At 42.6% G+C, this 26586-nt stretch overlaps 1 protein-coding gene across 1 annotated transcript in view; it reads left to right on the top strand.

The window, feature by feature from the left end:
* Window positions 1-26586, top strand: part of drp2 (dystrophin related protein 2) — a 102541-nt gene that overhangs the window by 34968 nt on the left and 40987 nt on the right. Inside the window, exons 4-9 of the mRNA XM_037077091.1 lie at window positions 4307-4427; window positions 4945-5056; window positions 7375-7531; window positions 11956-12102; window positions 19590-19668; window positions 22830-22890. Coding sequence (XP_036932986.1) covers window positions 4307-4427; window positions 4945-5056; window positions 7375-7531; window positions 11956-12102; window positions 19590-19668; window positions 22830-22890 — 677 coding nt within the window. The remainder of the gene's footprint in view (window positions 1-4306; window positions 4428-4944; window positions 5057-7374; window positions 7532-11955; window positions 12103-19589; window positions 19669-22829; window positions 22891-26586) is intronic.

The raw sequence follows: 26586 nt of genomic DNA, 5'->3' as shown, positions 1-26586 counted from the left end.
TCATTTTCTCCTCTCCTCTCCCCCTCTCATCCCTGTTCCTGGCCTGTCCTCTCCATCACCTCTTTCTCTCCTCTTCCTCTCCTCTTTCTCTTCATCTCCTCTTCCTCTCTTTTCCTCTCCCCCATGCTCCACTTTCAGCTCAGCGAGCCTGTATTATCTGAGATGCCTCGGCTTCCCGAGCGTCTGGTCGCTCTAAAACTTTTCCGACAAAGCAGAGAGGGAAATTGCTTCCCAGTTTTCTATAGAGAATTAAAGCGTTTTAAGAAATGTGAATTATTGATCTTAAGTGGATTTATTCTGATGTCGTTTCTGTGTGTGGGATGCATTCCCTCTGTGCTGCATTTCGTGTGTGTGCGTGTTGGTTTTGGAGCACAGCTGCTGTGTGTGTATTTGGATGAGTGATGCAGCAGAATTTGGGTGGGAAGAGATGTTTGTGAGGGTCTCGTGTGTGTGTTTGGGTGTTAGGATAAGTGAGCATTTTGGCAGTCGACGGGATGTGTGTGTGTGTGTGTGTGTGTGTGTGTGTGTGTGTGTCTGTGTCTGTGCAGCAGCTGCAGAATCTTCTCTGCCTCTTGCAGGAGAGAAAATGAAAGTGTGTCCTCGTCTGTGTTGTCAGTAGCACGGCGAGGCGGACCGTCCAGAGGGATGAGTAAAAGGAGCGCCATCAACATGTTTAGACGAAGTCAATGAAGTCATTTCCTCCGTCTGACTTTTTCTAGCCCATGCATAATGTATCTTAATCTGATCTGAAGGCTTCGCTCTTAATGTTCCTCCGACCAAAGACGAAGCCTCAGAGTGTGAAATTTAGCTGGAATTAAAGTTTTAACATGACAGCTGGCTCAGGCAATCCGTGGCTCAGCTCATCTTTGGGCAGCAAAGCAGCTAAAGAGAGGATGGAGAGAATAGAGAGGATGAAGAAGAGGGTTAAAGGAAGGAGGAGATGAAGGATGCGAGGTTGAGGAGAGGCTTTGTGACTTTAGAAAGAGGAGAAAAGACGGACGGCAGGTTTTTTCCTCCATGACCGTTGCACTGGGAATCTTATCTTCTGCAGCAGCTCCACACCGTTACACGCTTTTGCATGTTTGCTCGGCGGCGGCCAGTGTTTGCTCGTGTTTCGTTGGGGCCTTTCTGTTTAACTCTGCTCACAGGGCGGTTATCAGACCCTGTTGGGCTCCGGTCCTCACTGAAACACTGTCACTGCTGCAATGCAATGCACTGAACTGCACAGCGCTGCTAATTCCAGCTAGTAATGTAGATTTACAGCTGAAATTGTAATCTCTTCATACCTTAAGAGGATTGAGTGCGCTGACTTCCCCTAAATAAATTACTTTGAAGAGAGAGGAGATCCCTGGCTTTAATTCACACACCTTCAGTATGTTTCATACAGAACAAAGATTAGCTCAGAAGAAGAAGGTTCACACAGTGGCTTTCTTCAGGGCCCTGGGGAGGCTATCTGCTCAGCGGTGGAGCAGAATATGTGTGTGTGTATATATGTGTGTTTCTGGCATGAAGGAGCTCTTCTTCTGTGATTTGCATGAAGCTTGTCGTCGAAGGTGGACCCATGAAGCTGGGATCTCCGGCTAATTGGCTCTTCTGTGAGAGTAGGCCAGCTGACCAGTGCTCCCAGTAGATTTGGTCTTCTGTAATGGCCTGCAGGCTCTCAGCACGAGCGGAGAGCCACGCAATATCACGATGTCCTGCCAGCAGATCACTGCTAGTGTGTGTGTGTTTGTCAACCCATGTATTCTCTCTTGTTTTTGTTGTATGTATATTTTGAATGATGAAATAACACATTCCTTCCATATAAAACACAGTCTTGCACAAGTCAGTCAGTCCATTAAACTCAGGGTTCTTTCTGCTTAAGCCTTTATTGTTCAGTGTGAGCAGTAGATTGTGATGGTGGCTAAATTTAAAGGAGACTCGTTCTGCTTTTTTATTTTATTTTTCCGTTCCTTTGGTGTGTTTTGGTTCTTGTGCATGTAAAATGCCTTGAAAGTTAAAAAAAGCCAACAGAAGCTCCTCTCTCCCACAGTCGACACTGCTCCTGAAATGTCTTGCTTGTGACTTCATGACATCACTGCGTCACCATGTCACACATTTGTGTCATTAATGCTGATGTTCACGCTAAAAGTGAAGCTAACTGGAAGCTTTCAAAACACAACAGGGCCGTCTGGATAACGGTGAGCGATGCTGGCTCAGGCGTGTGTGAGGTGACCAATCAGAGAAGACTAGCTACTCAGGGGGAGCAACAGGTTGTCATGGTGATGCTTTTGAATTGATCTCACCTGTGTGTTATGTTTTCTTTTGTAGTGTTTGTGTATTTGATGGCTTTTTTGCAGTGTTTGAAGGCACATTTTGTTTTGACATAAGATTACATGGTTTGTGTGGAGAGTTTGGTTTGAAGTTTGCGTATTTATACATTTGTGAGCATAAACAAACCGCAATACATCAAAACACCAACGTTAACAACAAGTTAACTGATTGAGACAGCTGTAGACCAGCAGCCTGGCATGACTGACTGTTTTTATCAAAGTAGTCTGATGGATTTGAAGAGACAGCAGATGGATGTAACTTCACTTCAGTTCCCCGTCTGCAAATCCCACATATGCAGCTACTCTCACACAATGTTTTAGCATTTATCTTTCTTCTGTAACTCCCTTTTGTGGCACACAGTTACAGCATATCTCTAGTGTTGCGTCTTAATACGAATCTCCAAAGTCTGCATTTCTAAGATGAATACGCTCCAGACCACCTTCTCTTGCTCACAATTGGAGAACACAAGTATCAGCATCCCACAATCTGCTCTCTGCTGCTGGTCAGTTGCTTAATGGTGCGTTCAAGTGTTCCTCATCAACTCACAAAGACCTGAAATATCACTATGGTTTATGTGCCCGGTATTTTCCTCTCCGGTCGTCCTTGGTCACTGGCGATACATCACTTAAACTAGACCAATGAAAACGCCACTGCAGAATGTGAATAATGGAAGTCGGACATAAGCCGCGCTGTTTGTTCCTGTTAGCGGCTCGGACGTGTCGTGAATCAACGGAAATTACAGATGAATAGAAGCCAACTAGCCGAGTCAAGTAGTGGTTTATTTACAAGGCCTAAAAATACACTTTTATCTGAGAGATTTACAACAATGTTTCAGATTACTGATCTATTCAAATCAACTTCAATCCAAATGCATTGATCTTTGCTCTTTTTTGTTTGTTTTAGATAGTGCCATGACTGAAAATTTCCCTTATTCTCACATTTTGGCACCTTTTTCCAAAGATTGTCCTCTTTTTTTGTTTCTTCAGTTTGCAGTTTCTCAGTTGTTCCAATGAGATGGGACAACAATTTCCCCAAACAAGTTGCCAAAATAACAGATATACTGAATTCCTACATTACTGTATAATGCAACTTTACATTTCTCTTGGTTCACTTTTTTCTATTTTATCTCTTGATAATGTTGTTCTTATGGTCTGCTTAGGTTAAGGTACAAACAAGTTTTGGCTTAAAGTTGATTTTTTCAGTCAGCATAAACACGACCAAACTCCACCATCATCACCTTCTCCACCTGATATGAAAGTTGCATGAACGGTCATGAACATGTAACTTCAATGTGATATGACATGTAATAAATGTGCAAATGTACATCATCACCATCGTAAGTGAAACATCTTGACTCTTACTGGCGATCATGACTTTGCCTCAGTTTGAGAACAACTTCCTCGTGATAAACCTGTGAATGTTTGACATCACAAGGTGCCAGCAGCTACTCAAATGTTGTTGATCATTCTTCTGTGAGTCCTTAAAGAAAATGTGAAAAATGTTCCCAGAGCCAAGAAGATATACAGATATAAAGGAAGTGGACTTATCCACCGTTACGCCATTTGAGGACTGGCATTTTGAAGCCACTTATTTGCCAAACTGGAGTTAAATCATCATCTAACACTAGCAAGCTGCGGCTACGTCTATTTTAGAGTCCCTCATTAAATTTACAAAAAGCAAGAAACTCACATTTGGAGAGGACAAAGCAGCAAATTCTTTCCCTCATGTTTGATGATTGAATTAGACATGGTTCAAAAATGAAAAAAAAAAAAAATATTGTTGACAGTACATTTTCAGTTGTTTGAACAGTGTCGGCACTGAAATGCGTTTGTTACTTGTGGTTTCTGTTGGACACAAGTTCAGCTCAGCCTGCAGGATTCATCCTTCTCTCCCCAACATGTTTGATTGAAGCAGCACCTGAGGTTGAAAACAGCTTGTGTCTTTTATTCTCTTCCACTTAAAAAACACTTCCCCTCTCTTTGTCTCCCGGCAGGCGTTCATGGAGGATGTCAAGTCCCGCGGGCCGTTCATCTACTCGGTGTTGGAGTCTGCCCAGGCCTTTCTGGCTCAGCACCCCTTCCAGGAGCCAGAGGAGACCCTGACCGATGGAAAAGGTCTGCTCCCTGCATACCCGGTGCCAGCATGCCAGCCGCTGCACCAGCCAAAACATCACACTCACAGCCTCCCCGGGTTTGTTTAGTGGCGCCCATGCAGGTGAAGTCTTCCATTAGCAGTTATTAGCGGTGGGCTGCCCTCCCATGTCACACAAAGTTTAGGGAAAGTATTCGGGACCAATTAGCTCTAGATCACCAGCTCCACAGCACCATGTGCTCAGATCGATGCCACACCAAGCTTTTCCTTCGCTGACCCGGGACGCTCACCTGGGGACGACTGTCACAGTCTGACTTACTGTGTTCTCGCTTTCTCTTTCTTTCCTTTCATGGAGTCAGTAAGCCATCAGTCTCCAATCATTGCTCTTCTCTCAGTCTGGCTCCTGACCCCTGCTCTCCTCTGCACCCTGTTACTTCTCTGTCTACTCTATTTTTAATGTCTTCCTCTGCACCTCTGTCCTCATATCCCCGCGTGATGGCGTCTAAACTCTAAACTCCCCTCCCTCCCTCCCCTCTGCAGAGGTGTCTCCACGCCGGAGGATCTTAAATGTGAGCCGCTCGGTGTGGAAGCAGGCGAACGTGGCCAGCGACCTGTGGGAGAAGCTGACGGCACGCTGTGTGGACCGCCACAGGTCAGATACTTAGTATTTCTACATTGTGTCTGTGCAGGTTAAGTTGTTCTGCAGGGAAGTAGGTTCATGTATTTCACTGACATGCTGCCTGTAATCTACTGCATTGTGCTGTATACTTATTTACTCACTCAATTTATCTGACAACTAAAGTTACAAGTAACTTTATAGACTGTGATTTAACTCTGAATACAAACATATTAGCTCATACAATACAGTGCATTGTAAAGGCGTTGTCTGTTAAGCTGCGGCCTCGTGTCACTTTTCAGATGTCTACAAGTCGTTCTATCAAAGCGACACTATAAAGTCTGTTCTGTTTGAATAATTGATCAGAGCTCAAAGAGGTCAACGTTTGCACGGAAAAGAAAAGATCAGAGAAAAGTCCAAAGGGCGAAAAAGACATTAATCATCTCATAAATCATCTCACAACCCGTCAGATTTATATATTGACCCTTTGAAAGAAACATTTTTTGTGCTTAATGAGTCCTTTGACCCGTGAAAGTACATTTGTTGTATTGAAGTCAGCCTTTGTCAGCTGTTGTAAGAGAACATGGGAAATATTAAAGGTCTTTGGTGAATAGAAACGATGTTGAAGTGATTAAATTTGCAAGTTTTTGTTTTAGTTCACAGTTCAAAGTCGATTTTCATTCAGAAACCCATTCGGAGTGCGTAATGATCTCCCAGAAAAGTCGGGATGCAGTGTAAAACCTAAATTAAAAAGCAGAATGTGCTCATCTTTTCTGACATATGCTGAACTGAAAAAGGTTTTCTATTGCCATGGTACACGACGCCAAGGTCAACCTTCTACTGTCGGTGTCTCTGTTCTTTTTACGCATTACATCAAATATCCAAAATAATCTGGTGCGACATTAATCATCGTGCATCACGTTGATTCTCAGTAGTTGTTCTGAGACAAGGAGAGTCAAGCTCGATGGTTTTGTCCGTTCCAGCTGTCAAACAGTGAAACGTGACAGCCAGGCTCACATGTCACAACGTTAGCAAGATATTGAAAAAGTGTCTGGAATAACTTTGCATTGATGACCCCCAAGTCGATGAGAAAAGTCACATATCCCTAATCTATTATGACTTTAACTACCCAACCGAAAACTGTAACGATGTAGCTGTACCTATGTTGTGACATCACCTCCTCTCCAGCCGCCTGAGCTTTAAATATTCATCGATAATTCTCACTAAACCTTCTAAATCAACAAATATATTTAACGTTTGATTTCTTCAGCTCTGAATTAGATTCCAACAAACAAGTTGGGACAGTGGCGACAAAAGACTGAGAGAGTTGTGAAACGTTCCAAAAGCACCTGTCTGGAACATTTCACAGGTGAACAGGTTCATTGGTAACAGTGTCATGATTGGACGTCCTCCAAAGGCTCAGTGGTTCAGTAGGAAGGATGGATATTATTACTATACAGGCTCAGGAACACTTTGTTAAACCGTTAGTCAGTGAACACAGTTTCCTCGTAGACGATCACATTCTGTTTTATCTATATTTTACACGGCGTCCTGGCGTTTTGGGGAACCGGAGTTGTAATAATCAAGTTTTTCTTTGTTACCTTAAGCCAAAAATTTTAGACTTACAAATCTTGTGCACCTCCTGAGTAAAGAGCCGGCTCATGTTTGAATATAAATGTTATGTTGCGCCTGACAAGGCGAAGAAAATTGTTTTTTATTTATTCATGGTTTGGGTCATATTTTTGTTTCCTTTCTGTGTAAATGTCAAACCTGTTGACAGTATCTTTCTCCTTTTTTCTCCATTTTATTTCTTGGTTATATGGAACTGGAGAGAAAAGTAAAGAGCTGTTCAAAGATACTTGGTGTCTATTGTGGGAAAATGAATAATAAGCAGACATTTTTTTTTAACGTATCCCTGTACTTTTAGAGCCAGAAAGTCGAGAGTGTTATTTCCTCCCACCCGTGGTTGTGTGTGTTGATCCTTAGCAGGGTCATGCAGCGATACGTTACACGATCACCATAACCTGATTACACAGTGTGGCGAATATAATCCATTACACAAACGATTAGAAAAACACATCCATCATCTTTTCAGATCTTTAAAAAATTCACTTCACTTTTCACAATAATAAAACGTGTCTCCACTGAAAATTTCATTCCGGTCGTTAAATTAAGTTTTAGAATAATTTGCAAACAGTGCCGACTGAAGTGACAGCCGGTACATTTGAATAAATGATGTGTCTGACTGCATGCTCCATGGATTTTGGATAGGTTTTCTTGGCTATTGCTCGCATTAGCTCCGAATTTTTAATGGCCCAGGTAGTTATCTGTAATGAATTGTATTCCCCCTCCAGACACATGGAGAGGACCTTGGAGCGACTGCTTCAGATCCAGGCAGCGATGGAGGAGCTGGCTGTGGCCCTGGAGCAGGCGGAGGGGGTGAGAGACGCCTGGGAGCCCGTGGGAGACCTCTTCATCGACTCCCTGCAGGACCACATAGACGCCACCAAGGTTAGACACACACGGCTGCATTGCAAGCAGGCTCTCCTCTGTCTCTTCCTCTTTATCTCTGTCTCACACACACACACACTCCTACATGCACAGACATTATCATGAAACCCAGATATAAATTGGTTTTTACCTGTGCGGTAATTGTCTCCTTTGAGATACTCGCTTCTGGCTAACCCTGAAAACGCACACATTGTGACACTTTGACGCATCGTAAACAGACATCAAAACGGCGGCATCCATTTTTTTTTTAATCTCTAGAACACAGCGGCGATACTATATTACATGTGAAGAAGTGAGAGATGTGTATCCGTCTCTGCCGCTTTAAAAGGTTTGTTTTTGCTCGCCTGTGTGAGGGGCTGCGATGTGACAAGGACGTGACACTTCAAACTGACACGCCGGAGATGGCCGGTGTTACAATCCTCAGCTGAATAGATGTTGTTAAACAAATGACAGGTCATTGGTTTAGTCATTATGGAGTGCCGAGTGTCGCCGCCGCCGCCGCCTGTAATTGTGTGGCGCTTTTCATTAGAAGTGAGGGCACTTCACAATAATCACGTCACTGTTTGGACTCCTGTCACAGCCGGCACATGTTGTGCTCGTTGGCCTGTCAGTGCAGTCGCTGATTTACATTTACACACAGACGAGTACAGAAGCAGACACATGGACGATTGTACACACACATTAAGCACACTTGCGGCTGCAACTAAGGCTTATTATCATTGTCTGGTTCATTACACATAATTGTACATGCAGGTCAATTGAAGGCCACAAAATAAAAACAACAGCTCTGCTGTATCTGGTTGTAACTGAGGTCTGTTTCATTTTTTGTGTGAGCGTTTTCAATTTAAATCTCTCAACATCATTGAGAGCTAGAATGGCAGTGTATACCTCAGGTCAATCAATCCTAATCCTAGGCCTTGGTCGATATCGATAATTAGTGATCATTTATAATGACGTGTCCTGTTTTTATCACTTTTAAAGACCAGTAAAAAAAAGACGAAGTGTTTTACAATCATGGTGGAAGCGACTGAGGTGGTACAATAAGTCTGTTGTGTTACTGGTCCTCCTGCACAGTTTACACACAATGGTGTTCTGATATTTGTCCGACTAAAAAATAAACAACCCAAAACTCACAATGTTGAAGAAACTGGACAAATGATTATTGGATCCGTCCCTTTATCTGTATCCGCACCAAAAGCGACTGGGGTCTGGTTCTGGGCCGAGACCGATCATACTCCATCAAATTTTCGTTCTCCTTCAAATGGGTGAGAACATGATGGCATGAGGGCTTGTTTGAGTCCATAAAATGATATAAATAAATAAAAATTGACTGCCAAAGATTGTCTGAGTAAGAATCCAAAACTAAAGAAAACATCACATAAAACCGAGACGAGCAACAAACCCTCACATGTGACAAGATGGAACCTTCCTGTTAATTTTTGCTAGAAAGTGACTTGCTTTTTAATTTTTTCTCTTTCTTTCTGTATTTTATATATATGTTATATAGGTTCTTGTGCATGTAAAATGTCTCTTAGTTAAAGGTTTCTATCAACAGAAGCTCTTCTGTCCTACAGAAAACACCTGGTCAATAGTCTGGCGTGTATTCTGTGACATCACCACGTCACACATCACGTGTTTGCATAATTGTATCGCGGCTAGTTTGGCTCTGACTCTGTTGCTGTTAGCTGTGATGGTTCAGGCGTGTGTGGTCTGACCAATCAGATGAGACCTCGGGAGGTTCTTAAAGACACAGGAGCTAAAACAGAAAAAAGAGAGAAACTGATTTGTTTTTAAGCAGTAACACATGTAAATTAACTACCTATTCTTTTATTAAACCACACTCAAATTATGGATCTTAAAATGAGCATGATATGTTTCAGCTCTACACTCAGTGAGCACACTCAGTCCTCGACTTCAATAATACGAGGATGCTTTCCTACTTACGTTCCTGCCTTCAGTTTTTTTTATTGCCTCTCTGTTTTATGCTGTTCCTGCTGATATCTAAACACAGTCAGCACATTTGCAGATATCAGGGATTAATTTTCTCCCATTAAAAGAAGCCATTTAGTGATTTCCCCATATACGGCGGCGTGAAGAACGGCTTCCACGGGGTTACAAATTGCTCCGGCTACAGTAGATCATCCATCACGGTAAACATGAAAAACCTTAATTTGATTTTCTAGCGATTATTTTAATGTGCTGGAGTTGAATGATTTTACATGAATTCGCATCCTGTCACATAAAGTCGCACTCGCAGGAAAGAAGTTGAGGGAAGTAATCCCTGTAAAACATGTGACTTCAGGCTGTCCTGGAGCTCAGTGTGCTGACGCCATGCAAGTCACAGCTTAGCGGTTTTGAATGGTGCATAGTACCTTTCACTTTTATTAATGTCTCCGCTTCTAAATGTCAAATAAAGACATTAGCACCGGAGTGGGAAAAACCTTTTGCTTCTCATCAATCTTCCCTTTGATGAAAAGAGGAAAAAAAAAAATCCTACAGCGCCTCAGTCGTCCTGACGTGAATTTATGAGTTTAATATAAACACAGAGAAGATGTTGGTCCATCATGTGCACATATGAACAGTCACAAGTTTACACAGTTATCTGTGTAGTTACAATATCTGTGTAGTTCTTGCATCAAACAAAAGCTGCTCAATGGAGGAAGAAACACTGGAACAGAGAACCTGCTCGTCTGTTTCTGGGGGGACAGGAAGTCCCCGCTGTCACCCCACCACGAGCCTACACTTCTGCCTGGACTCTGTGAGAAAAGCCTCTAAATGGCTCCACATTCTGCCGTTCCAGCCAGACCCTGTGACGTCCTTGTCGCCGTCCGCACTTTTGTGGTCAGCCACGTCTTGATATTGACAGTGTCCTTGTGGTGGAGTGTAATAAAAGCCAGAGTGCGCAGCTGGAGAGGGAGCAACACAAGAGCCCTCAGGATCATCTCCGGAGGCTGCACCCTCCGTGTCGTCAGAGCAGGAGGCAACCTGCAGCCATTCGGCTAGTCAAAGAGACGACGACGCGCACAAGAACCCACTCCATGACTTCAAGTGCAAGTTCAAGTTTTTTATCTGTCACTCCCACACACAGTGTGAATAGAGACGGAACTATGTTTGCCACAGCCCAAGGTGTTAACACAGAAATACACTGAAATCACAGCACACTGCAGTTATGAACATCATGGACGCAATAACAAGCACAATTATCAATGAGGTTAGTGAGACGGTGAGATTATCTCTGAATGAGATTCTGTCAGTAAACATGGAGCAGTGTGTGACAGCTATTATGAATATATGACCACATATAAATATAAATGAAATGAAATGAGAACGTCCAAATGTGACCAGTGAAGCAGAATACAGTGTGGTGGAACAACAAGCAGAGGAAGACTGTGTGGGTGGTCAAATACAAATAATCATGCACAACTGACTATCAGAAGATAAGTAATACTCACAAGTGAATAAATAATTACTAGTGAGTGAAACTATGGCAAAAGCATAGTTCCGCGAATTCAGCCGTTCTGATCAACACACCTAAACGCAGCAGCAGAAGACGACTTTAACTTTTTGTTGGAAATAAAAAATAAAGAAATGGGCCTTTTGGATGCACTTTTGTGCACCATTACACTTCTCCCCCTAACTTGCACAGCAGTGTTGTTACGATCCTGCAATTTCAAACTTTGACAGAATACCTCGACAAACATCGATACTTGATACCACAACACGTGGAAAACTGGTGCATGTAAAGCACAACAACATCTAAATGAATGTACTTCTGGAGGAGGTGGTGCGTTGTGGCCACTACAGCTGTGTGTGTGTGTGTGTGTGTGTGTGTGTGTGTGTGGGGCTCGTACTGGTGTATTGATACTGCAACAAATGAGTATTGAAACAGTTTGAAATATTCCAGATATTCAGAACAGACAATGGCCAATCTATCTTACAAACAAAGAAGAAAACAGCAGCAGTCAGACTGTCTGATACAGAACTGAGGAGAACAAAAGTCAGCTGAAGTCTTTGTGGTGTGTTTCTGTTTGTTTTCCTTTTAGTGTGCGTTTGATTGTTTTATTGTATTTTATAAAGGTTTTTATTTATAGTTGGATGTGAATGTATGAATATATAGTTTGTTTTCTTGTATGTACAAACGTGTAGAGACGTTCCATTAATGTTAACTCTGCCTGTGTTCACTTGTCAACCTTCAGTACGAATGCTAATAAACTCAAACTCAATATACGGTTGGTGACAAATCATTTCTAAACCGGAGCTGACAGAAACACTGGATCGCATTTCAATTGATTTCTGTTTATTTAATTTGACTGCAGCTCGTCCAGACTGAATGTTTGTCTTTGTTTTCTCTTTCATCCCACCTCCCTCCATCGCTCTGCTCCTCTCTCTCTGTCTCTCTCTCTCTGTCCCATAATCCTCTGCAGTTATTTAAGGAGGAGCTGACCCAGGTGAAGGAGGGCATGAAGCACATCAATGATCTGGCCCACCAGCTGGCCATCTCCGATGTCCACTTGTCGATGGAGAACGCCCGCGCCCTGGAGCATCTCAACAGCAGATGGAAAGTGCTTCAGGTAGAGTTCACTGCTGGGTCTGCGCAGCCTGTTTGACATTGTCAACGGCAGCTTCAAATTCAAGGGAGACATTAGCGAGTGACTCCACGTGTCATGTTTGACCTGATGCAAATTAATGTGAGGCTGCGATGGCGCCCGAACCTCAGGCCTCCAACCGCTTCCTGTTGTTTTATCTTTTTGAGCTTGTGAGGGACCACGGCGGCTGTTAGGATGAGAATAAAGGTTGTGTGATCATTCTGATCTGATCAGAAAGGATGATCAGAGAACGTGTTCAAGCTGATTTATGACTGCCAGGAACTAAAAGGGATAATTAAGGCCGCTGAATACCAACATATGTGACTGAAATATCAGCAGCTGTCAGTTAGGAGGATCAATCTGGAAACATCACAGAGCCCATCTCCGACCCCCCGTCTCTCCTCTAATTCCCTGGCATGTCAACGATCGAGCAGAGGCTTAAAATACAAAACAGCAGTAATGAATAAAGAGACACACACACACACACAAATCTTGAGGCTATTGAATGTACAGTTTTACAGTTTTAAGTACATTTTGACAGTGCAGGATTACATTAAAAGATAATCTCACCCCCAAAGAGGAATAATTCAGTCATTATCGCCTCATCGTCAGGTCGACGGAGAGTGGAGCTGCAGCTTCACAGCCAAGCAGAGCTGCGGCATTTATTCGAAACAGCTGAAGCAGCTGGGAGCTTATTTTAAAAAGCCAAAAAGAGAAAGTGAAAAAAACCAAAAAACAAATATGAAATGGTTTCCTGCAGCTCATCCAGCTTAATCTAAGAAACCGGAAGCCCTGAGCTCCCAAATTGATAAGAGAAGAGGTTATTTACAGCCTTTACAAAGCAGAAATCTTCACTGTAGCTTCTAAGCTAAAAGCTTTAGCGTGCAGCCCCTTCTGAAGTGGGTCTGCGAGCCCAAACACACGTTTAAAAATAGTCTTTTCAAAATCAATTTGGGATCTCAGGGCTTTCTGGATTATACTGAACAAGCTGCATGGAGCGGTTATGTTTTAAAACAAGACATACTTCAGCTGCTTAAGAGGATGCAGCAGCTCCGAAAATGTTTGTGACCTTCACGTTCCACACTGACTTTCCATCTGCATTAGCGTGAGTAGATACAAGTGGAGACATTTATTTAATTCACCTCACTTTGGCTCAAATCAACTAACAGAATCTTTTTTATGTTGTGTAACCCTGAAAGGAAATGGATATAAAAAGAAATCAATAGAAATCAATGGATGCCTTGAACCATCTACAAAATTCAACTTCCTATAACAAGTTATAACAAACTAGTTTGCAATCTCAATTTTAGGCCTAAAAAGTCTTAAATATGTCTCTATTTTGCATATAGATATTAAATTACATTAATTAAATTTAAATTTAGTTAGGTCTTAAATATGTACATTCATTTACTGCTTCCATCGTCGCCCTTTTTTTGTGTCATTTTACAATCAGCCCGGTTGGAATATATCACTGTACAGTTCACCAGTTCCAGAAAGACGTCGCTGGATTCACTTGGACTGGGAACTGTTCCTGGTCCAAGTTATCCAGTTCTGCTTGACCCGAACTCTGCGCTGCGTCTGTCGTCTCGTAGTCAAGAGACATTCAAACCATCTTCAGCTCAACTCCGATGTTAAAAGTGGAGGTTCTGTAAAGTTTTTCCCCTTCTCCTCCAGCTTGATGTGAGGGGAAGTATGTGAGATCGACTCCTGTCCTCTCCTTTCCTGCAGCCTGAATAAACTGAGTGGAACACACACACACACACACACACACACACACACACACACACACACACACACACACACACACACACACACACACACACCAAGCTTATTATATTTAACTAAATTAAATTCAATTCCCAGATAAAAACAAAACAAAAACTCCAAATCACCTGTTAAAATAATTAAAACTAAAAGAAAAGAAAAGAACGGAAAAATTAAATTAAAATATAAACTAATGAAATGTAAAAACTATAATAACCCCGACACACACACACACACACACACACACACACACACACACACACACACACACACACACAGTCACTCACTCCATTCTTCATTGTTTGAGTTGCTCTGTGAATTGCAATACATTTGGTTACTTTTTAAAGTCATTCTGGGACGGGGTTTTTCCTTACTTTTTTGTACTTCATGTAGGTCTTTAATTTAGTTTAAAATGGTCTTAAAAAGTCTCAGATTTGACTTGTCCAGACCTGCAGAAAGAGTAAGAGGGCCCGAACATGTGCAGTTAACATGAGGCAAGAAAAGAAAAGGTGGCTTTGTGGAGGCTGACAGATGGTTTATCAGAAAAGTTTAATAAATTGGAAAAATCTCCAGATGTTTTAAATCACCTGTCACAAAAGCTTCGCTCCAGCCCTGACCTAATGTTTCTCAGTCCAGAAAGACAAAGTTATTGCTGGGTTTCGGATCGGGGACTTCATACAGTGTTTATCCTTCAATGGTTTTTGAATCTCCCGACACAAAAGCTCGATTCAGTCCAGTGGATGGTTGAGAGGACCGCCCTTTATTCTGAAAGGTCTTATAAAAGTCCTCTTTACAAACAGATGTTATTTTAGACGAAGAAAATAAAAAGAGTAATGTTTTGTTGACAGAGAATAAAACTCTGTTCTACAGTTTAACTCGACCTACAGCTGAAAAGGGCAGAAAGACAGAAAGAAAGTTTTGGGCAACCAAGAAATCAGCAGTAAGTAGATGAAATTTAAAAGCTCGGCATCACCATCAGATCTAATGAACAGGTTCTTGTTTCAGGTTCAAGTAGCAGTAATGATCATAATGAGCAAGTAAAGTAAAAGTTGCAGTTTTTCACACTGTTGGCTCAGACTTTGTCTTTTAAGTTATCAATGTTTATTTTCTCTTCATTTATCTTCTTTCAAATATCATTTGTTTCGGTTTTTGTTTCAGTTTTTCTGTTAAAAAGACAAAATTAAAGTTGGTTAAGTTGGATGTTTCCAATGTAATAAAGACAATCAGTGGCCACAAATATTCTGAGTTTAGAGTTCAATGGTTTTTAGTTCAGAGTTTTATTAAGTTAATGTTTTGATTTAAGGATAATAGAATATTTAATCATAATTCAAAATAAGTAATGAAATAATAAATAATACATATATATATACATTTTGAGTTTATTGAACACAAAATATTTGAATTTTTTTAGATGAATTTCCTGAAAATATTTAAGTCTTTATCAGTAACGTAATTTACATTTTACTTAAAAAGTCAATGTTCTGTTCTAATGTAAACATGTTCTCCAAACTTTCAGCTCTGACATCTTTAAACTTATAAGTTCTTGAACTGTTGTGGTTCAGTAATTATCGACCCACATTGCATCGTTAGTCTGGCGCGGTGACGGGCTTCACTGCCACATAACGCTCGGCTCAGATAAAGCCATGGATTGTGGTCCAGAAGTGGTCCAGAACTGGCTCAGGCCTTAGGTTCTTGGCCCGAGCAGGGCCAGTTCGTCAGGCTGCCAGCTCCAATCCACCTACGGACCATAAGTCACTGCTGTGTGTGGACCGGCTGTCAGTGGCCGGGTAGCCAGAACAACTCTGCTCCATGTGTGCGGTCAAATTCACTATTCTGGACTGGAGGTTTGAATTATTTTATTGTTTAGAGCCCAAATTATTTTAAATGTAATGTCTGAATTATACAGTTTTTATTAAATTAGCTGTTATTGAAGAACAGCAGGAAAACTCCAAAACAACAGGTGAATCTAAACTTTTGAATTCTGGTGCGTATTTAGATTGCCGTCTAGAGTTGGTTCAAACTTGACTGCAAAGTAAACATCTGGCCGCCACATCCTGTAGCTGCACCTGAGCATCAGACCCTCCCAGTCGTGCAGTCGTTCACTGTAAAGCAGCTGCAGCTTGTTTTGAGCCGAGCGGCGCAGGAAGATTCAAACAGCTTCAACAAACCGCAGCATCGGTGTGTCTCAGCTCCGCAGCAGTTCATCCCTGTGATGAGTTGAGCTTTCGTTCTGAATGTTTAACAGTTAAACATGTAAAGTTGTTGTAAAGATCACATGTTTTCATGCATCATGAAGTGGCAGCTGAGGCGAGAAACATGGCGGGAAAGGACGCCTGAATGATGCAAACGAGTTAAAGGTTCTGACCCACGCATTTGCGTGAAGAGGGACGTCCTTCGATGAATCCGGGGCACTTACTTTTAAAGCCTTTTAAAATTTTCAAGAATAAAGTGCTGTGGATTCACTGAACTGGACTTGCCCCCTCCCCCTTGATGCTTAGCTGAATGTATGGATGCATTATCCAGCGAGCATTGCTGCGCCTCTAATCAGTGTGCTCCATCAGCATCCTCTGCACCGCCTAACAAAACCCCCACGCCGCCTTCCCTGCACCTCATGTGAGAGCACCCTGTTCCCATTAGATAACCTCGGCGGTACCCTCCTCGGCGCCTGTCATTTGCGGCGTCGTCATGATGTTGTAATTACCGCTCCAGCCGCTCCTCCTTTCTGTTCCTCTCTTCTCCGGCTTTTTCGTCTGATGATTTTTAGCGCACCGTTCAACAACTCCGAGAAATTAATTTCCACAATCCACTTTGCACACTCGCTGTCTTCCTGACAAGAGCTTTTCATGTTGCCTCGAAATAGTCCAGGATGAAAACGGGTTCAGGAGGAGAAGGGGGGAAAAAAAAAACAAAAAAAAAAACAACAGAGCAGATCAGATTAGATGAGCGCTGGGTTTGATTTGTAAGCCGGTGAAGCAAATCAAGTCAATGGCTTCAACTTAAGCCTTTGTCCTCTAAGTGAAACTTATTGGACTGCTTTCAGCAATTAATCACAGCTAGACAGAGTGACGCGCTGGTGTCTGCAGACGAATCTTCTCTACATCTGGGTTCAGGTCGGGATATTACATTTGCATTCAGGGCATTTATCACACATTTGTCCACACATTCATACACTGATGGTGGTGGCTGCCATGCAAGGTGACGACCAAGCAGATCAGGAGCAGTTTGGGGTTCAGTGTCTTGTCCAAAGACAATTCGACATGCAGACCAGGGGATTTGAACCAGCGACCTTCTAAAAATTAAGGCTCTGGCTCTACCTCCGAGCCACAGCCGCCCCATACTGCAGGTATCAGTCACAACGGCGCCGTGAGAGAGTTTGTGAAAAAAGATAAGTGAAAAAAGATACACAAGATGGATATTACGCACATGCGTGTGATGTTCCCACAATGCAGTGCACAAGGAAAATGGAGGAGCTTAAACAAAATATATGGTGAGTGGTGGTAAAACAAATCCAAACCAGTTTAAAAAAACAAAAATAAATGTGTTTTATATCTTGTAATGTCAAAATTTCCTGGTGATACATCATCTACTTTGGTACTAACGGCTAAAACTCCCAAAGAACAGTATAATGTGGCGATGAGTCTGCAGCTCGTACCGTATGGAATTAGTATGAAGTATGGATTTCAGACGCAGCTTGTGTCTTGTTAAAACGCACTCCTCCTGTGTGCGGTTCTCGTACTTCATCTCTCGCTGCGTCGATCCCTTTTTTTCTTTTTTAGGATTCCTCGTTTGACCAAGTTCAAGCGCTCGACAAAACCAGCGAGGTGCTTTGTATCCTCCGGATGCAGCCATACCGACAGATAAACTGGCTTTTTTTTTAATTTTTTTTTAGAACGTGTGGGATGAGCTTGCTTAAAAAATAAATTAAAAACACACATCTGTCAGTCTTATTTTTGTGCACATCCGTAGCTTGCGTTCCCTCTGGTTCAATTAAAAGTGTTTTCCTCTGATACGGGTCATGATGCATGATAAAGTTTAAACCATCCTTTGAGGAGCGTAGTTGACAGACTCGAAGCTGAATTATTAAGGAGACACCGTATTCTTTTTTTGTTTTTTTTACAAATTGTCACCACCACCCGGTATGTTTGCAGAAAAAGACTGTTGGAAGAGGGATTCATAGAAATTAGGACTCATCTTGTGTTCCCATTGATGTCCCTCTGGGATGGAGGTAAAAGGTGTTCAGGAAAAAAAAAAATTCTTCTAAATCTTTCATCCGCTGTGTGGTAATGTGCCCTGTGGTCTTTGATTCAGCAGGTAAAGTGAGAGCCTCTAATCCCCCCCCAGCTTGGTGATCAACATTGTTAAAAAGGCTTTTAGTATCTATACTCACCAGCTAGATATTCATCTCCCAGATCTTGGGTTTTAATCTGAGTCGCTGTGATATCAGTAGAGCTCCAGTGAAATAAAGTAAAGAGACGGGTGTGGCAAATGTTTTTGTCTCTGTTCGTCTCCGAGCTGCCCCCCCCTCCCCGGTCGATTCGCTATCTCTTCTGATCCACATTCATTAATTTCAGTGCAATAAGATGCGCTGACCTGGCACCTCGCTATCTTTTTCTTTTCTTTTTTTTTTCCCCGCTGTGAAAGCAAGCAGAATGGAGAATCCTTTTCTTCTTTGTCTCCCTCACCAAGGCCCCATTTCTCTCTTAATTAAAATGATAAATGCAGAAATCCCCGTAGCATCCGGTGGCCTGTTGATTTTGGCTGCCGCGCCGCCGCCGAAAATGTATCCTTCCAAATTTGATTTGGTAATATTTGTCGATCACGGGTAATTTAGTCATTTGTCTTCCTTATGGCAGCACAAATTACCCGCACAACAAATAGATTGTGAAACACCACACGGTTGGAGGTTACATATCCGAGGCCAGCTGACAGAGCTCTGTATTAGTCCCAGCAGTTTCAATCACGGGGTCCAGATTATATCGTTTTATTTGGCAGCGGGGGGAGCAATGACGTGTGCACACTAACTTAACACATCTTAACTTTATACGTATACGTCTCATTGCCTGCGCTTCTGTTTGAGGCTTGAAGGATCCTCACATTTTTCTCCTTTCTCTCTCTTTCTCTTCACCGCCGCGAGTGGGTTTACCTCCCATTGTTTGATGACGCCTTTTTCAAACATTCAGCTGACAATGACTCATGTGCCAAATCCAATGCATTTCAGGTAAACCAGGATTACTCAGGCCCCTAAATCCCATTTGGCGAGATACATAACTGACGTGAGACGCTTCTTCACAAAAGGCAGCGGCGAACTTAATTTTGTCAACGCAGTCTCCGTACTTCATAGAAAACACAAGCGAGGTTCTCATTTCATCTTCCCGTCCTCCCGAGCTCCTTTTTTTTTTTTTTTTCTCCACGCTGTCGTTAAAACCAGCAGCCAGTTGTCCTGGTTTCGACAAAGTATATTATTTTGTAATCTCAGTCTTCATTTCCTACCTGCTGCTCTTCAAAGGCTTTTCAAAGTCCTTCACGAGGGGCAGCGGAAGGAAAAAGACATAATTTATATTCCGCAGCTCGCTAATGGAGGAGAAGCAGGTGGTTTGTGCGCGCGTATTTCTATTTTGGGGATTTGCGGTGGGGGGTCATGAACAGCATGATTTGCTTTGATTTAACTGTGTGTGTGTGTGTGTGTGTGTGTGTGTATGTGTCCTCAGGGTTCGATAGAAGAGCGGCTGAAGCAGCTCCAGGACGCACATCGAGACTTTGGCCCCGGATCGCAGCACTTCCTCTCCAGTAAGAGCCCTCTTCTGCTTTTTGAAGTTGTTACCTCATGTCTCACCAGTCTGTACCGTGCTGTTCCAAGTGTGTGTGTGTGTGTGTGTGTGTGTGTGTGTGTGGGATACATTAGAGTTTCATATGATAAGGTTATAAAACTGCTGCTTGTGTGTGTATGTGGGTTAGAGGTGGAGCTGGCAGGCTTCTGTTCAGCCCTCTTCATCAGTTCCAGCGCACAGTTTGCGAAAAACGTCCCCAGCGATGCTCATCACAACAGTCATCGCTCTCATTTGAGCGCAGATACATATTTGTGAATTCTGTCTCTTCTTTTACCTGCCGATCTTCAAAGGCTACACAGAGGGAGCGGGGCGGGGGTGGGGTGGGTTGGATTGGTGGGGGGACGGGTTGTTGCTGAGAGATGTGGTTTACTTTGCCTACTTTTAGGCTGATGAAGACATGAAAAAAAGGCCGTGTGTTGCGAGGCTCTCTGCATGAGTGTTTCTTTTTAAGTGGCGAGCGCTCGTGTGTCCTCAACAAACCCCCATCCAGTTTTGCAGCTGTCATGCTGGCTCGGGGATGCCACACTGGGGGTTACACAGCACCACTCCTCTGCCAGCCCAGACTGCTGTACCCTGCAGGAACGTCTGGGTTTGAGTCTGTGTGGGTTTATTTTTTATTTTGTTTTAATGCACCAACATGCCCATGCCGCAGATTTGTGCTGCAATGGAATGAAAGGGAGAACATTTACTCCATTACTTGAAAAAAGAGGAGATTTTAGGATTTTCAACCTGTTTTGAATCGCTATGACGTTGATGGTGTACACAACTGAAACTCAGCTTCCTTCTGTTTTTCCTGCTCCCAGATCCCCACGCTCTTCAGCCGCCAGATGATGCAAAACGAGTCATCTGGTGGATTTTTAAGGTTGTTGTTTCACAGACACAAAGATTATAGTCGGACCAAGAGAGAGAGCCACCTCTGTTGTGCATTTGTGGCTCGTTTGACCACTCAGGAGAGATGATAAAGACTCAGAGACGCCGATGACTTACGCTGAAGTAGTTTATACAAGCTTGATCAAGGAGGAACAAAATAACAGCACATCTGTCTGCACACGGTGACGTCATGGTGATCCTCTCGGGTCTCTCCAATGTTCACATTATATTGACGGCTCAGAAAGCAGCCCTCCCGTACACAGTTATCTGTTTAACAACTAAGAAGGGAAATGTTATTGCAGAGCTTCTCACCTCTGGCCTCATGAGGAATAGAAAGACAATAGGTGGAAGACACCACAGATAGATCGAAGGCCGTCCTACGCTAAGTTTGAAAGACCACGAGAGATATAAAGAGCAGATTTCGCTGTGCCCTCATCCACACCTTATCGGGCCTGACGTTCATATGGGGTACGTACGACATCTTGTCTTATGAGGTCAGAGTGTCCTGGACCTTTTATATTTTTCTCCCACAGCCTCCACTGCCCTCTCTTGGATCAACTGAGACCGAGCTACAATCAAACTAAAAGCCAAGATTCTGTTGCTACCACATGGCCTGTTTCTCGCTTGAAACATATTTTATCACGCTGAACCAAAAGTGGTGCCATATTGTTCCTGTATCGTGAAAATGGAGGCTGAAAAAACTCTGCTCAAACCGTAAAACAAGGCAGCGTTGATCGAATGTGAACCGTGATCCTTGTTCAGCTTCTTTCTGACGATACTGTTACTCTGTTTTGCAGTTTTAATTTGCACTTTATTTCATTTCAGATGATTTTTCACTCCACTACACATTCATCGGACAGATTTATATGTAAATATCATCCTGATACTTTCAAATGCAAACTATTCAGTCTGGCTTCTATGCAGAGTCTTATATTTGTATAGCTTTAATGTTTATTCTTATTTTGATTCATTTTGTTTCTGTCATTTCCCTTTATTCTTCTCATCTATATTTGATACAGATTTGTATTTGCATTTTACTGTTGTTATTATTATCATCACTACATTATATTTTTGTCCTTTGTTTTAATCTTTTATTCTTTGTCCCCTATTATTTAAATTGTTCATTTTATTGCAACTGGTCTGCTTTAGTCTCTATTTTCTGAATAGACCTTATAAATAATGCTGTATAGATCATGATTGATTGATTGGTTGATTTAAATATTAGCTAAAGTGTTTTGGGGGCATTTTCATGGATATATTGACAGCTTGAGGGATGACATGAGCAGACTGGAGCCCAGGGCGGCTGCAGCGAGGGGCGGGGCCTCTGTACGCTCTACCAGCTGAGCTCCCGGGGCACCAAAGTATAGGATAAACCACCAAACTACATATGGAGTTATCAGAATGACCTCGCTCTTGACCAGCTTCGACTTCAACCACTACGTATGCATTTATGCATCAGTACTTGCAGTATAAGAGTATAACATATTCATTCGTTGGTCAAAGGAGACATTTTCCATACATAATAAATACATCTACTAATGAAAAAAGAGACGAGTTCATTGCTGCTGATAAAACTTCTGTAGATTTATTGAAAGCAGATATTAAATGCAGGAAGTTAATGTGTAAAGGAGAGGTTTTTTTACATTGGGGTATTGGCATGTTTATTAAAGATCCCCTCCACTCTTGTGCGTCTGACATAAAAAACGTATAACAACTAAATTGAGATCCTTGAAATTGCACTCATTCCTTCATCCGTATTCAAAGGAACAGGAAAGGTATTCTCTCCCCCCTGAAGGATTTGTGCGCCAAGTGTTCATGTTTTTATCTTTCTTTACATGCAAAGCAACAACATACATGTCTGCATTGTGCCATGTCGTGGTACAATAACAGCCAATGACATGGTGTGTGTTTGTGTGTGAGCCTCGTGCTTTCTTCAACAGTGCAGTCTGTCCTGTTTGATCCTCCGCTGAACCCCCTATGGTTCAGTTTTGGAGGCCGATTAAAACGCTACAGTCACCCCGTCTCACCGACACCTCCACCTCTCGTATTGTATCAGGCTGTGCCAAATAAACCAACACTCTGTGGAAGCCCCACACAATAGACTTGTCTCCTCGGCTTTAGTTCGCCGGTTGTACACCAGAGCAGCTCTGCTAAGACGCTCTGAATGGACGCGCTGTCACGGACATTGTATACAATGGGCTTTTTCATGCCATTCCTATATTTGAAATTGATTTCTGTGTGTTTACACAGGTTCAGTGCAGATACCGTGGGAGCGTGCCATCTCCCCGAACAAAGTGCCCTACTACATCAAGTAAGTGCAACTTCATGGTCGGTGTGCGCACTGTGGGAGTGTGTGAACTTTTTCCATCACAGGTTAGAGGGCTGGGTTACAGTGGGGGTGTTATCGTTGTGACAAATGGATATGACTACTGTATATCCGTGTGGAGAACATTGGTTTTCCACCAGAGTTTGAACTTTTTTTTTTTTTTTTTAACCAAACTCTACTGAAACAGGCTGTTTATAGCACTTTTCAACCGTCTGTGATTGGCTGCTTTTATTCTTGACCATTTCCCCTTGTTTACATCACGGTGGAAGGTGGGGGCAATTCACAATGGTGGGCTCAAATGTTGTTATCAAAAAGTTGGTGAAAGAACAAAGAGGACCCAGCTGAAGTTGGGGGACGTCTACCAAATGAGCACGTATGAGCACGCACGTAAGTTGAGTCAGTCTGTCAGTAAGAGACGATATACTCATCGGCACACTGTTGCAGGCGCCGCTGTTTCCTACTGTCGATCAAACTGTCTCCCATATTTAAGGACATGCATCCACGTGCCAGGTTTAAAAGGGTCTTTGTCTCAGCACCACATGTTTCTAACTGATTTTAGCCAACTAGCTATACTAAGAAAATGCAAATACCAACAGCCCCATTGCGAGAAATGCACTGTGAACAGAGAATAGTGACCCGTCGCTTTTCATTTTCCCTCCCACATGTCCCGAGCACCAACATCTGATGCGTTCTGGCACCTCTGAGGGGACACACTACTGTTTTTTGTGCCCTCTGGTGGAGAGCTTTTTGAAATCACCGTGTTCCAATGGCACAGGGCTCCGTGTAGTCGATGACCGTCCGGGCCCATCCCAAGTACCAGCTTTATAGCTGGATAATTAGACTGAATTGCCATTTGTCTTTGATTTCATTATTCAGCTTAACCTCTCCTTAATGCTATCTGTTCTGCTCTGTCACTGCTGACCCGCCATATCTGTTCCATTGACATCATTTTCAATCCTACCAGAAAACTGTGGCAGTGGTCGCTTGGAGCAGTTAAAGTTTCCACCTGGCATTAATGAAACCCCTGAAAACTCATCTCTGCTCCTCACATTTACATATTTGGATGTGTGGCTTTAAAATGGTTTGGAGGTTACTCCACAGATTTGCCTCATTTATGGCCCGTCTCTGCAGAAAAGCACCGGCGGTGCGCTCAGGAGCTCCGGGAACAATTTTGATTGACAGCTGCTAATGCTAATGTAAAAGAGGGGTGACCACACAAAATTAACAACATGATAACAGAACCTCCGAATGCAAAATACAGATAATGAGCCACATCTGCACACCTGAGTTCTTCTGAATATGGCTCGTTTCCCAGCACGGTTGTGTTAATGAGATGGAATGCCCCAACGACAGGCTGACAGGATTGGTTCTTTAGGTTTGTGACATATGAAACTGTCTGAATCTGATTTTATTTTTTTAGTCTTCCCTTGTTACACTGCAGTTCTAAACTATAAATGCTCAGCTGTGGTGTAGGCTGGTTATTTTGTCTTGTATAATATAAAAAACACAACTTGGACTGGTTAGAAACTTGATTTTCAGTGGAGGGCTACAACACTGTTCAAAAGTTTAGAATCACATTTCTAAACTCAGATAAAAACTATAATTCAGACATAAAAATGTACTATTTACATTTGAAATAGTTTTTTGCCTCTCAGAACAAATAATTAAATGATTTAAACCTCCGTTCAGTGGTGTGAGATAGATGGAGAATGCTGTTTCATTTGATTTTAAATGTATCTTCCAGTTCAGAAAAGCTCGTTATTGAACCACAGTGACACAACTATGTAACATGGGAACCCATTTTCCTTTGGGCCCACTGATGTCTGTACAATGGTGAGACTGAACAGGTTCGAACTGTCTATAGTATGTTCAGTTGATTCAATTTAATTGGTGCTAACCCGACACTGACCTTATATTTCAATTTTGAAGTCTGAAGAATCAGAGAGAGCAACGCGCCTCTTAGTTCCACCTTGTTATTTGCCTCATTTTGCACCTGACCCTGAATCAGGCACCTGCTCTCATGTAAATCCTCATCGATTTTGATAACAGCCTCTGGTTTCTTTCACCAACGACTGCCGATTTCTTATATTCTTATTTAACTGCTGCTCAGAGGTTTCTACAACTCTGAACCTAAAAGCATGAAAGAGTCCCTCTCAACTCCCCGACTCGAATGAATCAAGCTTCTTACGCAGGTCATTCAAAACTTTTGAAGGTGTCCATTATATTCACGGTTGAAAGAAGTCCCCCAATCATAACCATACAAGTATCTGCTCTTCATGATTCAAAGACACTTTAAAGACACATTAGGCCAAGGTTGGAGAGCAGCGTCACCTGTCAGAGGACTCAGAAGATTTATGGTGCCGCAGAATGATCTCAGTGCCGGGCTTCCACAGGTATGCTCGTCTAGCTTTTGCCCCCATGTATCTGTAGTTTTTGACTTTGGAAAAAAGGACGCAACAAATTCTTTTTAGATGTAAGCAGCAATTCGGAGGTCTGGAAGAAAACTACCAGCTTCCTTTAATCTGTCACTGCCAAATCCAGTCCAAACTTTCGACGCTCTTTGTTTTCCATAAAACAAAGAGCGTAAAAACACCATCTGCTCCCGCACAAAGACGTTGTTTAGAGGGGAAGCTTGGATTGTTTTCCGCCTGACAACAACGGATGGGCGTGGAATCATTCATTCGTCTGTGTCACTGTGAGTTAATATGTCTGTATTTTGTATTTTGACAAGTGAATTCATCTCCCATCATTCTCGCTTTGAGCGCAACATGCCTCACATTTGCAAAGATCATTCTGTTGTCTAAACATGTACACAGTTACTATTAGAGAACAGATAAACACTTAAGGATTCAGAGAGGAATTCTATTATTATAGTATTTGCCTGAGCGCTCATTTGTTTATCTGTTCTCCTCATCGGTTTCACCTTTAGAACGCTGCTGGTTTTATCAATGAACTGCGAATGTGTGTATATTTATGCCCAGGCGACTTTGTGCATGCAGTTTTGCTTCTCTGCCGACTACGAGTATTTCTTTTCTTAATCATTTTCCAACAGAACCTCGTGGGTCTTGTTTTTAGTCTGCTAGTCAATTCTTTATAGGGCTATATTACTGTACCAACGAGGAGGGGGGGGGTGGATCTGAGTAGCACTTCATTGGCTACCAATCAATGAACGCTCGCACCGGTAAAACGATGAGTGCTGCCCTAAAAGGCCCCTGGGTCCTGGCAGACTTTCTGCTTTGGGATTTCTCGTTTATTTTGCTGCGCTTGTCCTTTTTTATGGGATCTTTTTTTTTTTCTCTCTCTCTCTCTCCCTGAATGTCCTCTAGAGCGAGTATACAGCATAAGAAGGTGGTGTGAGTTTCTGTGGTGTCTCTGAGTGAAGTCTTCTAAGTTTTATCTCCAGCAAAGCAGCAGTGGTGCACAACTTTGAAGCTAGAATCCCGATTTGACGTATGTCTGCACTTTAAAGGCCTGAGACTGTTGTAAACAACAGGTCGCCCTGTCCTGCCCTCTCATTTTCTCATTCCCCCCCCCACTTCCTACCCTCTGATCTCCCTCCTTTCACCTGCCTGTCTCTGCTCATTTGTTCTCCATTTCTCCCTTGATCTTCGCTCACCTCCGCTCTTTGCCAGCTTTGCGAATTCCTCTGCCCTCGTTCATCTTTAATTTTTTTTTTTTTTT

This window comes from Acanthopagrus latus, chromosome 18, assembly GCF_904848185.1.
Source record: "Acanthopagrus latus isolate v.2019 chromosome 18, fAcaLat1.1, whole genome shotgun sequence".
NCBI classification, from domain to species: Eukaryota; Metazoa; Chordata; class Actinopteri; order Spariformes; family Sparidae; genus Acanthopagrus; species Acanthopagrus latus.
The sequence above is the reverse complement of the archived record's forward strand: the minus strand, read 5'-3'. Positions and strand labels throughout refer to the sequence as shown.